Raw genomic sequence first — 17,964 nt, forward strand, 5'->3', positions numbered from 1 at the left:
TGGTGGAAGTGTAAACATAACAGAAGATTTTAGCAATTTGATAAAGCAACACTAGTTTTAGTAATTACACAAAAGAAAGAGAGCTGGAAACAAAGAATTATGACCAAAAACATGTAACAGCTATTATTAAAACTTGATGGAACTTCCCTTTATGTCTTATCCCATACCCTGTACCCTTCCTGCCCTTATATTTTCCTGTCCTATAATATGTTAAAATCTAATTGAAAAGTTAATAATAAAAAAGAAAAAGTAACATTGAAAGGATCGAAACCAAACTAAAACAGTCATGCTAAAAGAAGTAGAAAGTTCTCTTTTTCCTTGGAAATCTCTTCTCTCAGACACTTCCTATAGCTCCTTTTCCTGCAAACATATAATAGCGAAAAAATAAGAATGCCTTAGTAAACCCAGGCCTTATCCTGTGATCAAAAAGATCATGTTGGCATCTTGCAAATGGCCTAATTTGTTTATTTATCAAATTTATAACCGCCCTCCCCACAGAGCAGGCTCAGGGCAGCTTCCATACAAACATAAATACAACTTAAAATCATACAATTTAAAAACAGATAAAACAAATACAAAGTGCTGGCGGCAATTAAAATTAACTTAGATGGCATATTTTCAAGATGGATTTCCGCTTCCCGGATGTTCTCCTGCTCGTAATTTCTTGTGGCATCAGCTCGATGTTAAAACCATGGGCCAGGGCTCTACGGTAGCGGCAGCCCCTAATTAAATGCCTGGCGGAAGAGCTCCATCTTGCAGGCCCTGCAGAACTGTGAAAGGTCTGCAGGGCATCCCATCAATAAGGTGCCACAACAGAGAAGTTAGCAGTCCTTTTCACCATTGAGTGTAGGATGGATACAAAGCAGGCCTCTAATACAGATCTTACAGGTGTGCACTGAAAAAATGCACCCCAAATGGAGTGCACTGTTTTAATTTCAGATCCAGGACTCAGGTTGCAATTTTTAATTATCCATATATCCATCCATCCATGCATCCAGGATTTCTGGGTGTCTCATTACCATTCCAGGATTCCATTCTGTTCTGTTCCATTTTGTTCTGGGGTTTTATGTTTTTGTTTTGAATTCTGAAACTTTGGGACCATGACTTCCTATGGGAGAATCAATCTGGAAATCTGAGACAGTTTTTTTTAAGCTAATGGCACCAAATTTGCACTAGAAGTAGAAAGCAGCCCTCCCTCTACACTAAAGACCCCCAAGTTTTATGGACTCCTGAAGAAGGTGTTCCCCTCAGGGCTGGCTCTTCCACTAGGCAAACTAGGGCGACGGCCTAGGGTGTAGATCTCTGAAGGGCACAGTGAGACCCCTGTTGCTGCTGTCCGCCCCCAGCATGGCTTTCTGGGCGCTCCTGCTCCACAGCGCACCCCTTCCCACCGGCTCGCTTCACCTCACGCCCCTGCCTCCTTGATCATGCACCATAGCATGTTCTGACTCTGCCCCCTCCCCCCACCCCACTCATTTGAAGTCAGTCGGCCCTCCACCAGCAACCTGGGTGAGAAACGCTTGCGCTTATTCTGGTGCCTTTAAAGAGGTCTCCAGGTCTGGATTGCAACTTGAACCCGGTTCTGTTCTTTCCCTGAATCTGTGTCATGGTAAGATTAAAGGGCGCAGAGAGGTGCAGACACCGGGCCCGAATCGATACTTCTCTATGGCAGGGGTTGCCTTTTTGGAAAAACTGGGGGGGAGGTTGGGCCCATGATGGAGAGAGAAGGAGTTTTGGAGAGAGAAGGCAGAGGGAAGGGGGAAGGTGGGGGGTGGCTGCAAAGGCAGCGGGCGGGGTGGTGTGGTAAAGGAGCACCGCTGGGCACCCACCCACACTTTCCCTGCCACCTCTTGATGCTCTTCCTTGAACTCGCGCCTGAGGGAGACATTCAAGGGGTACAGCCATTTTGCTCTACAAACTGAACCATCGAGATCTCGGGCCTCTGTGGGGGTGTATTTATGCAGAAATGCCTCCTCGTGTTTCCAGATGGGTTCCGTCGACACCCGCCCCCTGCTGCTTTAGTGGGCTCATATGCTGCACTCCGTGAGAGGTGGGCTATGTTGGGGTAGCAGGTCAAAAGAGGAGAGGCTTTAGAGTCAACCTTGAGCTGCCCAGTTCGATTCGACAAAGGGGCTGGGAGACCTGAAGACAGGTGTGCAGCCAAAGAGGTGCCCCTTCTCTGTGCCCGTTGTGTGCCTCTTTTCCATTCTCAGTTCACAGGCTTTACTACATGTGGCTATGCACTCCATTCATGATGCTACCAGAAGATCCCTGGGCTCTCTTCTTATACAGGTGTGCACCATTATGCACTTACAAGGAGCTGAAGCTCTTTTCCCCACTCTCTCTCTTTCTGCTGGCTTTGCATCCTCTAATCCGGGCCCTCCCCCAAGTGCCCCAAGTATTACTGTGCTAATTGTTACTGTAGAACCAGATCAGGAGCAAAGACACTGAGATTGTGAGCTTTCGAACCCCTAAAGGTCAGAGCACAAAAACACATCAAAAGCCATTAAAACCAGAATAAAACCATATTGTTTAAAAATGTAAACCAATTTCAAATGAGCAATTTCTAATTTTGTGTTTTTAATTCTTTCTAAAATGCATTTATGTTTGAAAATTGGTGGGCGCACGGGGGTGGTGGTGGTGCCAGAAGGTAGCCTCGCCTAGTGTGCAAAAAACCCTGGAGCCGGCCCTGGTTCCCCTGCATCCTTGTCTGCATTGTTTGTTGGGAAAACACTATGCTATGCTTCAGGAAAGGAAGGACCTAAATGGTCCCAGACTTAGCTGGCTGGCATACCTTGCTGGTGGCTCCAGGGTCATTTTGCAGTCCTCCCTACCTGTAATAATTTCCCTGTTGCTGGCATCAGAGGTGGCACCTGGAAAATGGTAGGCAGGCTGGTAAGTGGGTTATTGGAATCCAGAAAGACTTGGCTGCTCACATAGCAATCTCCACCACCCACAAAAATACACAAAAGAGGGGGGGGGAAACAGACTGAAGAATCACCCCCCTGGCCCATATAAAATGAAATTGGGGGAGCGAACAGATTAAAAAACAAACAAACAAACCCTACAACTACAAGATTTTTTTAAACTACAGCTCCAAGAACAGAAGCAAACCAGGGTGGGCATACAACAATTTCCCCACCCCTTGAAAGCAGCCTCCTCTGAAGTTTGTTTCCAAGGTTGGGCTCCTATGATTGTCTACTGGGAGTGGTCTCCTGATCCTTCCCATGGATCCAATTGAAAGGGAATGCTGTCTCAGGAACAGTACATTCAAAGCAAAAGAACATTCAAAGCAAAAGAAGACTGTAGAAGCAAGGCAAGGCCTGAACACAGAGAGAACACCAAAAATTACGGGATGCATTTTCATAATCCGGATGTATTCTAGAATGGCAGAAATTGTTCCACAAGCCATGAAAATGCCCTAAAAATGTGTAGTTGGTTTGATTTTTGGTTTGGGGATTTCCAGAAGCACACCCCCACCTTAATTCTTGGGCAGGTTTATATGGGTAAAGGAGCTCTTTTAAATAACCTGGACATGCACTAGTCAGTACTGAAAAGTGAAGAGCCAGAAAAATAATTAGAAACTGTAGTGTGTTTCCAGTTTCGGCAGCATTTTGAACTTTCCAGACTATCTTCAAAGGGCTGTTTCAGGTACTGCATGAAATAACCAGAGCATGCATAACTAGATCATGCTTTTCAAGGAAGTTCTCAGTGGTACATCAAGTGAAAATGTTCTATCACACACTATATAAATGATATTTCATTAATATATTTGCAGGCATGGGACTAACAGCACTTCCAATTTGCAAACTTGCTTTTTAGGGGAAATACAACCCTGCATAAAACAGGTTGAATATAATCTCTTGGGGATCCAGATTAAACTGAGAAGCTATTGGTCAATGGCAGAGTTGCAATTTATTCATCCTTATCCACCTGATTACTCCCTGCAGACATCAATTTAGAATGTTGACTGTCTTACCTGACTTAGCTGATAAGAAGCAGAGCTGTGTGTTTCCAGTGTACTGATGGCATTTCACTCCATATTTCTGGAGAGCCTTTCTAACATCTCAGTGAGACCATTAGAAGAGCATGGGGAACAGGATGGGGAAAAGGATAAACTGAGCCAAAAAATACCGTATCAGGGAGGGGGGAATGGGTGATGATTTATGTACCATGAGATGTGAATCCCCTCCCTGTACAGAGTAATTTCCCCCTCCCTGTACAGAATACTGTAAACTTTTAAAGAGCTTCACTATTTAGAGGCTGAAAGTATCAGGGTGGGGATGAAGAGCTACAATCAAATGAGAGGAAAAGTTCTCCAGTTCTAGCAAATATAACACACATACAATTTTGAAGTTGTGAAGGGTTCACACCACCTGTTTGCTTATGGTTTCCTGAAGGGTGGGTGAGGTTAAGTAAGAGGCATGTGCCATCAGCTATGCATTCCCTAACACTGCTTCTCCCCTCCCAATCTGCAATAAAGCACCAAGAGAGAGATCAATAAAACACCAAGTGAGATATTTGCCTATCCAAATAGTCCCCAAAATATTTGGGATTGTTCAGGACAGCCGCATAACCACAGTTAAAGGGCATTTAAAGGGCTCTCAGTCCCTTTAAATGCCTTCAGAGTGAACTCTCAGCTTGGAGGAGTTGCATGGTTTGGGACCATGATGCCTTTAAATGCCCTTTCCCTCTCACTTTTTCCTCCACTAGAAACAGTGGAGGATGGGGGCACCTTCTTTGGGGGCCCATAGAATTGGACCCCCTGATCCAATCTTTTTGAAACTTGGGGCAGTGGTGGTTAGGAGAGGCACTATCAGCTATGCTGATATGGTGCCTCTACCTCAAAAAACAGCCCACTCAGAGCCCCAGATATCCCCAAATTGATTATCCATTATAGCCTATGGGGACCATTGACTATAACGGTCCCCATAGGATATAATGGAGCCGAAAGAATTCGGCAGTTCCAAATGTTTACCAAATCCAAATACCATACCACTATTGGGATTCAGGAATATCAGGAAATACCGGTATTTTTCGGATTAAATATTCCCATGGCCGAAAAATACCAGAGTTTGGGGTTTTTTGCACACTCCTAGATGGGACCTTGTAGGAACCCATCTCATAAATGCCATGATATTAAGCAATAGTTGTACAATACCATACTCTGGAACTGTATGGCCTGATAGGATCAAAGGACACAGAATCCCATGCCCCTAAGACCCTTATTGGCTGGTAATCAGTCAAATCTAATATTATTACATTCCTGAATATATTCTTTACCATGTTTTTTGTAAAATATTTAGCACTTATTTTTGTCTTCAATGTACATGCAGTAGCCAAAAATGTATTCTATTGGAAACTGAGAAAACAATTTCATTTATGCAAATGTGTTGTCATACATTTAATGATTTTTTCCCCCTTCACAAAAATCTAATAAAGCCATGGGGAACAAGTGTTTTATCCCTCAGAAGATTGGACACAAAGTCAATGTAAGCAGTTTCTATTTTGGGATGTTCGTGTTACATGCATAGTAACAATACATTGATGATACCAAAGAATGACAACAATCATACCCTCCAGCTTTCAGCATTCCCCATTGAGCCATTCATCATTTAACATGCACATTGCCAACCAATATTGGCTGATGCTAGCAAAAGGACTGTGAATGATCAGAGTGTCTTCTTGGATCCACAAGGCTGGGCTCCAGCTTACAGCAATACTAGCACTGTGGAGAATATCACCAACATTGGCAAGAGGTGGAACACAATGAACATTAAGTAAAAGAACAAGATATCTAGCCAATCCTCTTCCAGACCAGGAGGTGGTGGTGGTGGATGCTTTCTCCGTCATGCATTCTGGTGTAGGTTCTGCCACCAGAAATACTTGTTTTGGTGTGTAACTGAATAGTTGAGTATTTATATCCCTGTACTGTACTGTGTTACTTTGTTACTTATTTTTTGTGTACCACTTTTGTGTACTTGTTAGGGATGCTGCCAAATAATTGCTTAATTTTTTTTTCTTTTCCTTTAACCCATGAATATTTTTGGTGTCACTCATGTTAAAGTACACCATTTAAAACATTATTTTTAAACAGTTGTATACATGCTGTGTAATGTATAAACAACATTAAAATGCTATAAAAGAAGCAACCAAATTGGGAACTAGTAACCAAAACAGGCAAAACAGAAAGGCCTCAAAAAATGGCATCCTATCTATATATCTAATAGCCAAGGGTACCTCTGTGTGTGTATACCTAAATCCGCACATGGTGACCACATGGAGGGTAAATAGATGTTCCTACACATTTGGGGCATTCCCCAGGTGTTCAGAAAAATCTGAAATGTTGGAAAAACTATATGGAGGGACTTAAATCCCCCCAAAATAAAGGAACTGTGGTAGAGGGAGGGCTCGCCACCGTTGCTGCTATGGGGGGGGGAGAAGCTTTGGAGGGCCTGGCGGCTGGGAGCCATACAGGGCTTACTGCCGTTGCCGCTGTCGGGGGGAAGCCTTGGTGGGCTGGGTGGCTAGGAGCCGTTCAGGGCTCACCACCATTGCTGCTGTTGGGGGGAAGCCTTGGTGGGCCAGCTGGGAGCTGCACAGGGCTCGCAGCCATTGCCACTGTGTGGGGGGAAGCCTTGGCGGGCCAGGCAGCCCCTCCTGTTGGGCTTACCTGCAGCTGCTTCCTTCTCTATGCAGAGCTCCTGCTGCTTCTGCAGGCCGGGATATTATGTGGTAGAGTCTAAGGAAGCTATAGTTTGCTGAGGGGAGAGGCCTCAGCTGAATAGAATGCTATAGAGCCCACCCTCCAAAGCAGTTATTTTCTCCAGGGGGGGGGGAGAGATCTGTTGTCTGGAGTTCAGTTGTGATATCCGGCGATCTTCAGGCTGCACAGGGAGGTTGGCTACCCTAGGCATAGCAGTTAGTGCTTCAAAACAGGGTTTGCTAGACCCAGGTTCTTGCTGTGGAAGTTGAGTGGGTGATTTCAGACCAATCACAGACTTTTAGCCTAACCTACCCCACAGGGTTGTTGTGCAGATATAAAGGGGGAGCGGAGAATGATGTAAGCTGCTTTGGTCTCTGTGGAGAAAGACTGTACTTTTCCTCCTGGGGAACCATTGCTGCCAATCTCCAGGTGAGGGCTGAAGATCAGTCGGAATTAAAACTGCTCTCCAGATGGTAGAGATCAGGGGCAGATAATGATAAGGATGGTTGGCTGGGAAGTAGATAGGGTTGCCAACTCCAGGTTGGGAAATTCCTGGATATCTGAGGGGTGGAGCCTGAAGAAGGTGGGGTTTGAGGAGGGGTGGGATCTCAGACAGGTACAGTGCCATAGACTCTACCCTTCAAACCAACCATTTCCTCCTGGAGAACCATTGTTGCCGATCTCCAGGTGAAGTCTGGAGATCACTCAGAATTACAACTGCTCTTCAGATGGCAGAGATCAGTTCCCCTGGAGAAAACTGTAAGCTCTGTGTCATTATACTCTGCTGAAGTTGCCACAGCAAATTGATGCTGAGTGCCCAAGGCTGGGGCACTCTCCCAGAGCCTCTTTCTAGTGCTCATTGTATTTATTTCCACACCAGGCCTTATTTCTAGTATATGCATAACCATAATACAGCAAAAACATTGTTTTCTAGCACTGAATTATCCAGAACAAACAACTGGCATCAACAGGGAAATTCTCCCCTCCATACCCCTGTATCTTTGGATGTGCGTGCACCTCATTCCCACCTTTCTAGCCAACCACCGTGATGCATCCGGCTTTTGTTGAGCTTCTGACAGCTGGTGCTGCCAAATGATGTCACTCTTAAGTGCCTCCTTCCCTCCTTAGGCTGCTTCAAAAAATCGAGCACTAGCTCTGTTGGAGGGCTCCCAGACAGCTTGTCAGTTGTCTGTCTGCTATGTTGGACAACTCTGTGACTTGGGGGGGAGGGGAAGGGTGTTCCCAATGTGATAGATTTTAGCTGCTCTTAGATACCTGTGGGTAGAGGGTGGAACAGAGCAACAAGCTTGTGTACATTTAATTGGCTGGCAACCCCCATTCTTCATGAGTGCCAGATAACAAAGCTTTTACACTACTTTTTAGGATGGAAAAAATTGTATAGATTTGTTTTTTATTTAATTATAAATTCAATTTATAGCCCCCCCCGCAACGCGGGCTCAGGGCAGCTCACAAGTAGGCATAAGCCAACACATAAAACAAGTTAAAACCATATAAAATCATTACTACAATGTTACAACAAATTAAGTGCTCTAGATGTTCCAGACTGATCTTCCATAAAGATGACGTCACAAAGATGGTACATCCAATCAGTGCTATCAGTTCCATGTGACACTGTCGTTCTCTCTTCCCAGGGCCAGATGATACTGGTGGTAACATAATGATGGTACAGTAGTGGCGGCTCCTACTTGAAAGCCTGGTGGAAGAGCTCCGTCTTGCAGGCCCTGCGGAACTGCACAAGGTCCCGCAGGGCCCGGATCTCCTCCGGGAGCTCATTCCACCAGGTAGGAGCCACCACCAAAAAGGCTCTGGCCTCCTTGCGACCTGGTATAGCCAGGAGGTGTTGCGTCCCAGACCGTAGTGCTCGCGGGGGAATATATGGGGAAAGGCGGTCCCTTAGGTATGCTGAACCCTGGCCTTTCTTTATTGCTTGAGAGATCTGTACTGAGCAAAGTTTTAAAGGGGGAAATTAAGACTTCCAGCTAATCAGCTAGAAGTCAGCTTCTTATAATGAAATATGCTGCTTCCCAGACTTGGTGAGATGCAGCAAATTTAAGGTTAGTGGTGATCAGAAGCCCAGCTGATTTTCCTTCTCTTCTCCCCATCCCAAACTGTTGCCTTGGGATGCAAAGAAAAGGAGAGAAATCTACCTTTTCTCATTTCCCATTTGCAAAGCAGAAATTTAAAGCATTACATCTGCCTCTGCCTGGCTTGGAGGGGAGAGAAGAGAAAGGAGCTATTTCCCCCCTCTTTGCAATGCAAAAATCAAAAGCATTGTTTCTGTCATCATCTAGTTTGTAAAGGAAAGAAGAACTCCCTTTTCCAAATTCACTGTTCAGCTATTTTTCTGAGTGGGTGGGGTAGATAAGCCTGTGCCCCACTGTTCCCCTATCAGCTGTGAGTCAGCTTCAGACCAATAGGTAGCTGCAACCTTGTTTGGCAGCTGAGTTGCTTCATACAATCTGAAAATATCGCTGATAGGCTCACAGGCTGATCATGAATGTCAAACAAGGTAAAAGTTTGTCTACCAAACAGGTTCACTAAGACGTTTGTTGCATCCCTACTGTATACCTAATGGTCACAGGTCACACAACTGGGAATACCCTTCACAAAAGTGTAAAGCCCCCACAGTGGGCAGCTGACAAAAGTTCTACTGCTGTCTACTCGCTCTTGCCACTGTCTCCACCTGGAGCAACTATCAGGGACCAAGGCACTAAAGACTTAAACAAAGAGGAGACTGGTCCTGGTTACCACCTTACAATGAAGCACCAGAGTCACCTGTAAGAACATATTTTCATGACCAGGAGGAACCTAAAGAGACAGGTCTCACTCTACAGGAAATAGATCAGCCTTCCTCCTCAGACTTTGAACTTCCCACCTCAGAGACCACCACAGTTCCTGAGGACCCTCCCTAACAGAGCTTACAAGTCCTGGCTCCGGTCACACGGGCTGGATATCGTGGGGGGGAGGCGTGGCTAATTGCCCCGGGGAAGTTTGATCCGTAATTACGCGATCAGATGCGCCGGTGGCACACCACGGGTCCTTCCCTTGGCGCCGGCGGGTAAACGAGGGACCGGAGGGGAATGCCACGCACTGACGCGATCACACCACCGGCATCTGGAGGCAGCCTGTAGCAAACGTTTACTAGTACCTTGGAGGTACTAGTTTTTTTAAGGCGCATCATCGGCGGTAAGCCATGGGTGTGCTCCAATTCCCAGATGTTGGGGTGTGATTGCACCCGGATAATCCGCCCACCATCCATGCCTCTACCGCAGAAACTTTGCCGTGTGACCGGGGCCCCTACAAGGCAAAGGAACATCCCAGCCACTACTTCGCCACTGTAACTAGGCATGGAGTCTTTAAGAGTTGGTAGCCTGTTCCTAGAGAGGTGCAGTTTGCAACTCTACCTCCTTGCAGGAGTACTTAATGCCTCTACCCATATTCAGATTTTGCTGGAACAACGTCTCAGCTCTTGCTCTGTTGAATCTCCTGCCAGGATCTGGGGACCTCAGTCATGAGCAAGAAACTAACACACCATCCCTTTTCCCCAAGCATCTTTAAACATGCAAGAGTTTGGAAAGCCCTCCTGGGCCTGCATGTCTGTATTTAGATACCTGGGGAAGGCAAGCAGGATTGGCTATTTGGGTGTGAGCAAATGAGTAAGAGGCAATGAGAGTGGTGCCAGTGAAGGCCACCACCCTTCCTACAATCTACTTCCTGAGGCCACTGCTTCACCTTGCCTCCTTACAGAGCCAGCCCTGATCTCCTTCCTCCTCAAAGGCTATATCTGGCATGTCTATTTCAAATATAGAATTACCTCATAAATGAACAGTGTTTCACCCATACTTTACAGCATTATTTACCAACATGCTTTGAGTTTGAATAAAGGGAACATGCTAGTTAAATATTTATTGAAAACGATAAGTACTATCATCAGGGCTGTAGCTCCTGGGTATACCAGGGCGCTAGCCTGGAGCGGGTGTGAAGAGGGCGCCTGGGAGTGATCTCGTCGATGGCTGCGCAGAGTCGGCAATGCCAGTCTTCCCCAAGCTCATCCAATGAACTGCCAGGGGGCCTCGGGTCTCGTAGAGCCATCTGAGGCCGTATTGGGTCCATTTGGCTCCTCAGGCAAGCTAAAATCTGCTCGCCACCTAAACAGGGTTGGGGTGGAACATTCAGACAGGCGTTCAGTGCATAGTGGTCCGACCATGGTACCGCTTCCGCAGTAATCTGATCCACTATCAACCCAGTTGCGAAGATCAAATTGAGCATGTGACTGGCCCGATCCATGGGGGCCGATATGAATGAGAGAGTCCTAGTGCCGCCGTGGACGACAAAAGGTCTGTAGCCCAGCTGGAAGCCGCGTCATCGGCATGGACATTGAAATCACCCATGACTACCAGCCTAGGGTGCTTCAACGCCCAGCCTGATATGGCCTCCAGCAGGGACGACAGACTACTGGCCAGTGTGTTAGACGGTCGGTACACCAGCCAGATCGCCAAACTCTCCTCAGCCTCCAGCATCAGGCCGACACACTCCAAGCCCGTGATCTCCACAGGTGGGAGTGCCCTGAAGGAGTAAGCCTCCCGAATGAAGATAGCCACTCCTCCCCCCGCCCCCTTGTCCATGATTGGTGGTGGACCAAAAACCCCAGTGGGGCAAGCTGGGAGAGAGCCACAGTCTCCTCATCCCGCACCCAGGTCTCGGTCATGCATGCCAGGTCAGCCCGTTGTTCCAGCACAAAGTCCCGAAGGACTGTGGTCTTATTGTTAATAGACCTGGTGTTGCACAACACGAATGACGGCGGGGGTTATCAATCTGGGCCCCACTGCCAACAACCCTTGGGATGGGCCACAGGCTGGAAGGGCACCGAGCCATTTTATTTCTCAGTGTCCTTCCCTTACCATATTGCCTGGGCCCACCGTTATACTTCGGGTATATGTGTGCATGTGTGTGTGTATCATCTATCTATCTATCTATCTATCTATCTATCTATCTATCTATCTATCTATCTATCTATCTATCTATCATCTATCCACGCACACTCATTAAGTTTATGTTTTCAAATGTTATTCCCAGAACCTTAAGAGGATATGTCTACTGATAGGATTCAGAGTCCATAAATAAATCCATAACCTGCCGCCTACTATACTGTCATTAATTTTGTAATTCCTTGGAATGCTTACTGTTATAAATGTGCTTCACTTCTTTCCACAGCTCCACAAAATGTCCACCCACCAACAGCTATCTCATTCCCCACATCTTTACTATTGAGTTGGAGTCCACCAAAAAGACCAAATGGAAAAATAACACAATATTGTTTATATATGGATGCTCAACTAATTTATACTGGAAATGACACCAAACATATTGTCAAGGGTAAGTAACTTTTGAAGACCCACATATAATTATGAGCTATATAATACAATAAATACATTCAACTAATATTTGGGATTTCAGATATTTCTACATCTAAGATATAGGGACAGGATGTGTCCCTATATTATGTTCCTACATGATATAGTGTGTGTATGTGTGTTAAGCACCATCAAGTCATTTCCAACTCATGGCGACCCTGTGAATTAATGTTCTCTGAAACGTCCCGTTGTTAATAGCCGTGATCAGGTTTTGCAAACTGAGGGCTGTGGCTTCCTTTATTGAGTCAATCCATCTCATGTTGAGTCTTCCTCTTTTCCTGCTGCCTACAACATGATATAGTAGGAATGTGTATTTAGAAAGTAACAAGTCCTGCTTGAAGACCTTCTCAGCTTGCTGTTCCTAAACTCTGGAAGTCTCTCTCCCATAAGAAGTATACCCCCCCCCCCTTTACAGGTCTTCCAATAGCAACTGAAAATTTTTAATTCCAAAAGTTCTGTCAGTAAGAATTTTATCTCTGGTCTTAGCAAGTCTTAAATATTTTTTTTTATCATAATATTGTCCTGTTTGTTTTGATGTTGTTTTTGTGATCTTGTTGTAGTTTGTATTTAGCCACCTTGATGAAAGTTTTTATACAAAGGTAGCATAGAAATATGATGCAACAATTAAATAATCAGCATTGGAGTTTAGCACAAGCCACTTCAACAAACTTGGGTGTAGTAACTAATCTGAATGTACTTCTCTGTCTTCTATACCTGAAATGAGTAGGTTACTTCTGGTAGTTTTTCTTGCAGCAGGGCAAAATCTGCAGGTGTGTACTGTTTGCATTTACCCATGGGACAGTGAGAAATGCAAGGGTGGAGTTAACTTGGTAGATTTTTACTGTTACTTGGGCTTTTAGATAATGCTTGACAGGCATTCTGTCCAGCTAGAGTCTATGTTTGTGTCACATAGCATCATTCCTGAATAGCATTTCTATGTACATTTCTCCCAGTGTTGGTTCTTTGGCTTTTAGGAAGGCAGTCCATGCATTTATGTGTAAAGTTAGGCGAGCATGGGGGTACATTTTATACAACAAATGAAGCATGATAGTAAAAGGAGGTTTGTTGTGTTATTTTGTTGTGCTCTGTTGTTTGAAGTATTTAATTTTGTCCAAGCAAGATCACTGTCTCCTTGATGGACACCAGGAAGTCAGTTACGTTAGGCACAGGCTGGTAGAAAAGATGCTGAAATGAATTAATCTAGTGCTGAGTTAGGGTTGCCAGGTCCCCCCTGGCCACTGGTGGGGAATGGGGGGGGGTAGGGTTGCCAGATCCAAGCTGGGAAACTCCTAGACATTTGGGGATGGATCCTGGGGAGGATAGGGACCTTAATGGGGTACAGTGCTATAGAGTTCACTATCCAAAGCATCCATTCTCTCCAGGGGAACTGATCTCTGTAGTCTAGAGAGAAGCTGTAATTCGAGGGGATCCCCAGGCCCCACTTGGAGGCTGGCATCCCTATCTGGTTTTATGCTTGTGTTCTTGCTTTGGTATACAGGGTGGAAATATATTTCCCATTGTAAACAGTGTAAATGTAATTAGAAAACAACAATACCCCCAAAATGTGATGGGACAATATGGAAGAATGCAATATATTGTTTAATGAACAAAATGCATGGGATCTGAAAATAAAATTTCTGTATGCTTCCCTATGCCACAGTACCATGCTATCTATTGGTACAAATATGATGCTGCAATAGTATGGTTTGCTTTCACAAGTCAGGAATATTTTCCCTGCAGCTTCCATTTCACCACTGTAGCCTGAAACAAATGACTGGATTGTTAGTTGCATTAACATCATCCTATTTTTCATGTAAATCTCTGAAACATGAAATTAACTCATTGGCTAAAACCCTAGCTGAAACTGGCTAAAAACTCTGGCTTATCTAAATTGTGACTCAAGCTGTAACTCATTTTCTGCTGATATAAGGCCTTAAAATGTGTGGCATTTCTGCATCTTGAATTGGTACAGAAAACATCTTACAATACATGCAGTTAAAATTTCTTGTCTTGCACATCCCAGAAGCTACTAGTGTGGTGGGTCATTTCTGACACTGAAAAATGAGTCCAGTTAGAGAACCCCCTGAAGGCTGTTGATGTATACTATAATAAATAGTGCACACTTTAAGTCAAACTTTTTCATTCTGTATTCAAAGGTAATGGATTTTCAGTAACCATAGTAACCTTGGTGTATTTCTGGATAAATACATGAGGTATATACATTTTGGTTTTATTTTTGAATATAAACTACCACATTATGTATTGCTAATAATATGAAAAATAGGATATAGGTTTGCATAATGACAGTTTAAACTCATATGCATTTTTCTTCTGCAAAATAAATAAATATTTATCAAATATATAGGCACAATTAATAGCCCCCCTCCAGGTTTTTTCTGTATTCTTGTAGTGTCATTTATCTTTCTCTCACTCACTCACTCACTCTCTCTCTTTTTACAAGATCTCCATCTTTTTTTCCCCTTTACTGTCCCAAACCACTAATTTAAGTATTTGGAAGCCAGACCAGTTATAATTCTAATCTTATTAAAGCATTATTAAATTATCTGCTGTGGAGTTTCTCTGTAATGCTCATGTAGAAGAAGAAGCCACAGCATGATATCATTTACATATTTATAATTTTTATAGTGCTTTACCATAAAACCGTGCCCAAAGTGCTTTGGAATGAAAACAAACAATTAAAAAATCATAAAAATGTGAAAAGAGATGAAAATTACACATTAATTTGCCGTAATAAAAAGGCAACAGGGTACAAAAATTAGCAATGGAACACTAACAAAGCTAAAGATTATATTTTGAGAATATTCAGCCGGAATGGATTTTTGTGAAGTGCTAGCAAAAATATACCAGTGAAAAGCCAAAGAGTTACATTAGGTCTGAAGGTGCACAGAGCGATTTTTTTAAAAGGGTAGGACTATGGTTGCCAGAGTGAGTCTGACAGGTGGTGAGAGCCTACCTGGGGGGAGCCTTGACTGTGATGTTGAAATGTCACTGGTGATGCAGTGTGTCACTTCTGGTGTGACCCGGAACTGCTATAGCATGCTAGAATGTCCCCTGATATGATAATGCCACTTCTGGGTCATGCCAGAAGTGACATCATGGTGTTGCTAGTGATGCCAATCGCCCCCTTCCGCTTCTTCCCTCAGTATTCTCTTCTAACCTGGCTGAGCAGCAGTGTGTAGAACCAGCAGGTTAGGACTACTGTTCAAGTAATAAAAGGTCAATGTTTCCTTGGGCATGTAGAACTAGTTTTGTGTATGTGGACCATTCAGCACTGACCTGGGATCTGTCCTTGTTTTTGCGACATACTATACAGTGCACAGTTACACACCCTGCTAAGACCATTGATGTCAATGGGCTTAGAAGATTGTAGCTCTTCTTAGAATGGAACTGTTAGCTGATTTCTCATATGATTACTGAATATCATGACTTGATTTGCCGCTGATATATGTTTCAGAATTTCTGGGGGTTGCTGTAAAATACATCATGGCTTTCCTGAATCTGCTTGTTGTATCTTTTCATTAACATGCATACTTAAAAGTGAGCCAGACTATTTTTGTTCGTGCAAACCAAACACAGATGTGTGAAACAGCTGGATTCTTTACTTGAACTAAAAAAAATAAATCATAATTTTGAATAAACAAATATGCTGAAATTTGAACAGACAGGAATAGTTACCATGGAACATAGGAAAATAGAAATACAAAAATGGAGTTCTTCAAATGGGTTTATAATCATTCCTGCAATCCTGTAAAAATTGCATGGCATATATATCCATGAAGACAACATGGTTTACCCATAGGGTTGTCAGGTCCATACTTTCTGCCGGCCCGGGGACCAAATATCCTGTCTGGGATCTTCTGTGTGCTGGGATCGCAGCAACGTGCCCACCGCAGTGACGTCATCTGGAAGTGATGTCATCATGCTAGGCACATTGCCAGGGGGACACTCTAGCATTCATCCAGAAACTCTATAATTGTGTTGGGCATGTTGTCACGATCCCGGCACTTTGGGACGGCCAGGGACGGCCCGAGGTGTTTCTGCGCCCTAGGCAGGGTGCAGATGCCAACCTCCCGGTGGGGCCTAGAGATCTCCCTTTTGCTGCCTCCTCCCTGCCGTCACCGTGCGCGGGTCCCCTCCCTTGGGCCTGGGTAGCTGGGTTTGGGGGGGAGGCTGCGTGCAAGCCACTGCACCCCCTGCTTCTTCCCCGGAGCCGGAGGAAGGGAGAGCGGGAGGCGCTCAGGCGGGCCTGAGGGCGGCGGCGGTGTTCGATGCGGGTCCCCTCCCCTCCCTGGGCCTGGACAGATGGGTTTAAGGGGGAGGCTGCGCGCAAGCCACTGCGCCCCCTGCTTCTTCCCCGGAGCTGGAGGAAGGGAGGGCGGGAGGCGCTCGGGTGGGCCTGAGGGTGGCGGCAGTGTTCGGCGTGGGTCCCCTCCCCTCCATGGGCCTGGACAGCTGGGTTTGGGGGGAGGCTGCGCGCAAGCCACTGCGCCCCCTGCTTCTTCCCCGGAGCTGGAGGAAGGGAGGGCGGGAGGCGCTCGGGTGGGCCTGAGGGTGGCGGCAGTGTTCGGCGTGGGTCCCCTCCCCTCCATGGGCCTGGACAGCTGGGTTTGGGGGGAGGCTGCGCGCAAGCCACTGCGCCCCCTGCTTCTTCCCCGGAGCCGGAGGAAGGGAGGGAGGTGCCTCGAGAGGCACGCCGTTGGGGTGCCCTGAGTCGAGTGCGGCTCTCTAAGTGGCGCGGAGGCGTCCGCCCTCTGTCCTCCAGCCGCGCGGGGAGGGAAGCGCTCCTGCCCTGTCCTCCGCGCCTTCGGCCACTCTCCCGGGAACTGCTTGCTTGGCCAGGGCCAGGGTCAGGCGGCTGCAGCCACGCCTCTCCCGATGGCTGGAGGACTGTACCTGCTGGGACCAGCAAGGGGCTCCCTCCCTTGAACGAGACTCGAGCAGCAGAGGAGGATGGAGAAGGCACGGAGAGACTGCCTAGCTGGCCCCTGGATGCTACTGCCTCGCCGGCCGAGGCACCCCTGATCCCAGCGGAGGGAAAATGAGGAGGGGAGAAGCATCACTCACCACAGGCCGCGAAACGCCGCCCCCCTCCATCATTTTTCTCTCCCTCGGCAGCCTCTTTTGAAGCCCCTTCTCAGGGTGGGGCAGGCAGGCGGCAAGCAGGCGGAGGGGCTGTAGTACCTTGGCGCCCTCTGCCTCCTCGCCTCCTTCCTTCCTCCCCTGCTTCCCTCCCTTGAGTCGCGGCAGACAGAGAGCGCGTGTGAGAGGGGCGGGCGCCCGGTTACGAGGGCGGCGGGGCACAGTTTGGCACCCCTGAGAGCCGGCGCACCCTAGGTGAGCACCTAGCTCGCCTAGCGGGCGAGCTGGCCCTGGGGACAGCGTTCCCCCTGCTGGCTGGATCCAGGCTGGTGGATCGGGGGGCCCTAAAGTGGGCAAACCCCCACCTCCCTGGGAGAATGACAAGCCCAACTGTGTACTAGATTGCAGACATAGGCCATAGTTCCCCCCCCCCAAAAAAAGCCTGCCCATTGAGATGAACAGAGAGGTATAATGCATGCTTTCATATTGAATGTGAGCACTGCAAGCGACATTCCAAAGCTCATATTTTGAGCCCAGGAAATTCTGGTTTGGGTGATATCTTTATTTTTTGAAAATCTCTTTAGTTTTCTCACCATTACTCAATGGCATCTTCTGTTTAAGGAAAGTAAGTTTGAAGCTTGAGTGTAACTAGTTCATTGTTTCTTTGAATCCTGACCAGAATTCTACAAAAGTAAATAAATCAGCTGTTTAGTAGTCTGTCCT

The 17,964-nt window shown here is 46.2% G+C and overlaps 1 protein-coding gene across 1 annotated transcript in view; it reads left to right on the forward strand.

The window, feature by feature from the left end:
* USH2A (Usher syndrome 2A (autosomal recessive, mild)) overlaps positions 1 to 17,964 on the forward strand; it is a gene marked incomplete at its 5' end in the record, with an annotated part of 716,575 nt that overhangs the window by 229,000 nt on the left and 469,611 nt on the right. Inside the window, 1 exon segment of the mRNA XM_015424093.1 lies at positions 11,942 to 12,103. Within this exon segment, the coding sequence (XP_015279579.1) occupies positions 11,942 to 12,103 (162 nt within the window).

This window comes from Gekko japonicus, unplaced genomic scaffold (assembly GCF_001447785.1).
Source record: "Gekko japonicus isolate JY-2015 unplaced genomic scaffold, Gekko_japonicus_V1.1 scaffold810, whole genome shotgun sequence".
Taxonomy (NCBI): Eukaryota; Metazoa; Chordata; class Lepidosauria; order Squamata; family Gekkonidae; genus Gekko; species Gekko japonicus.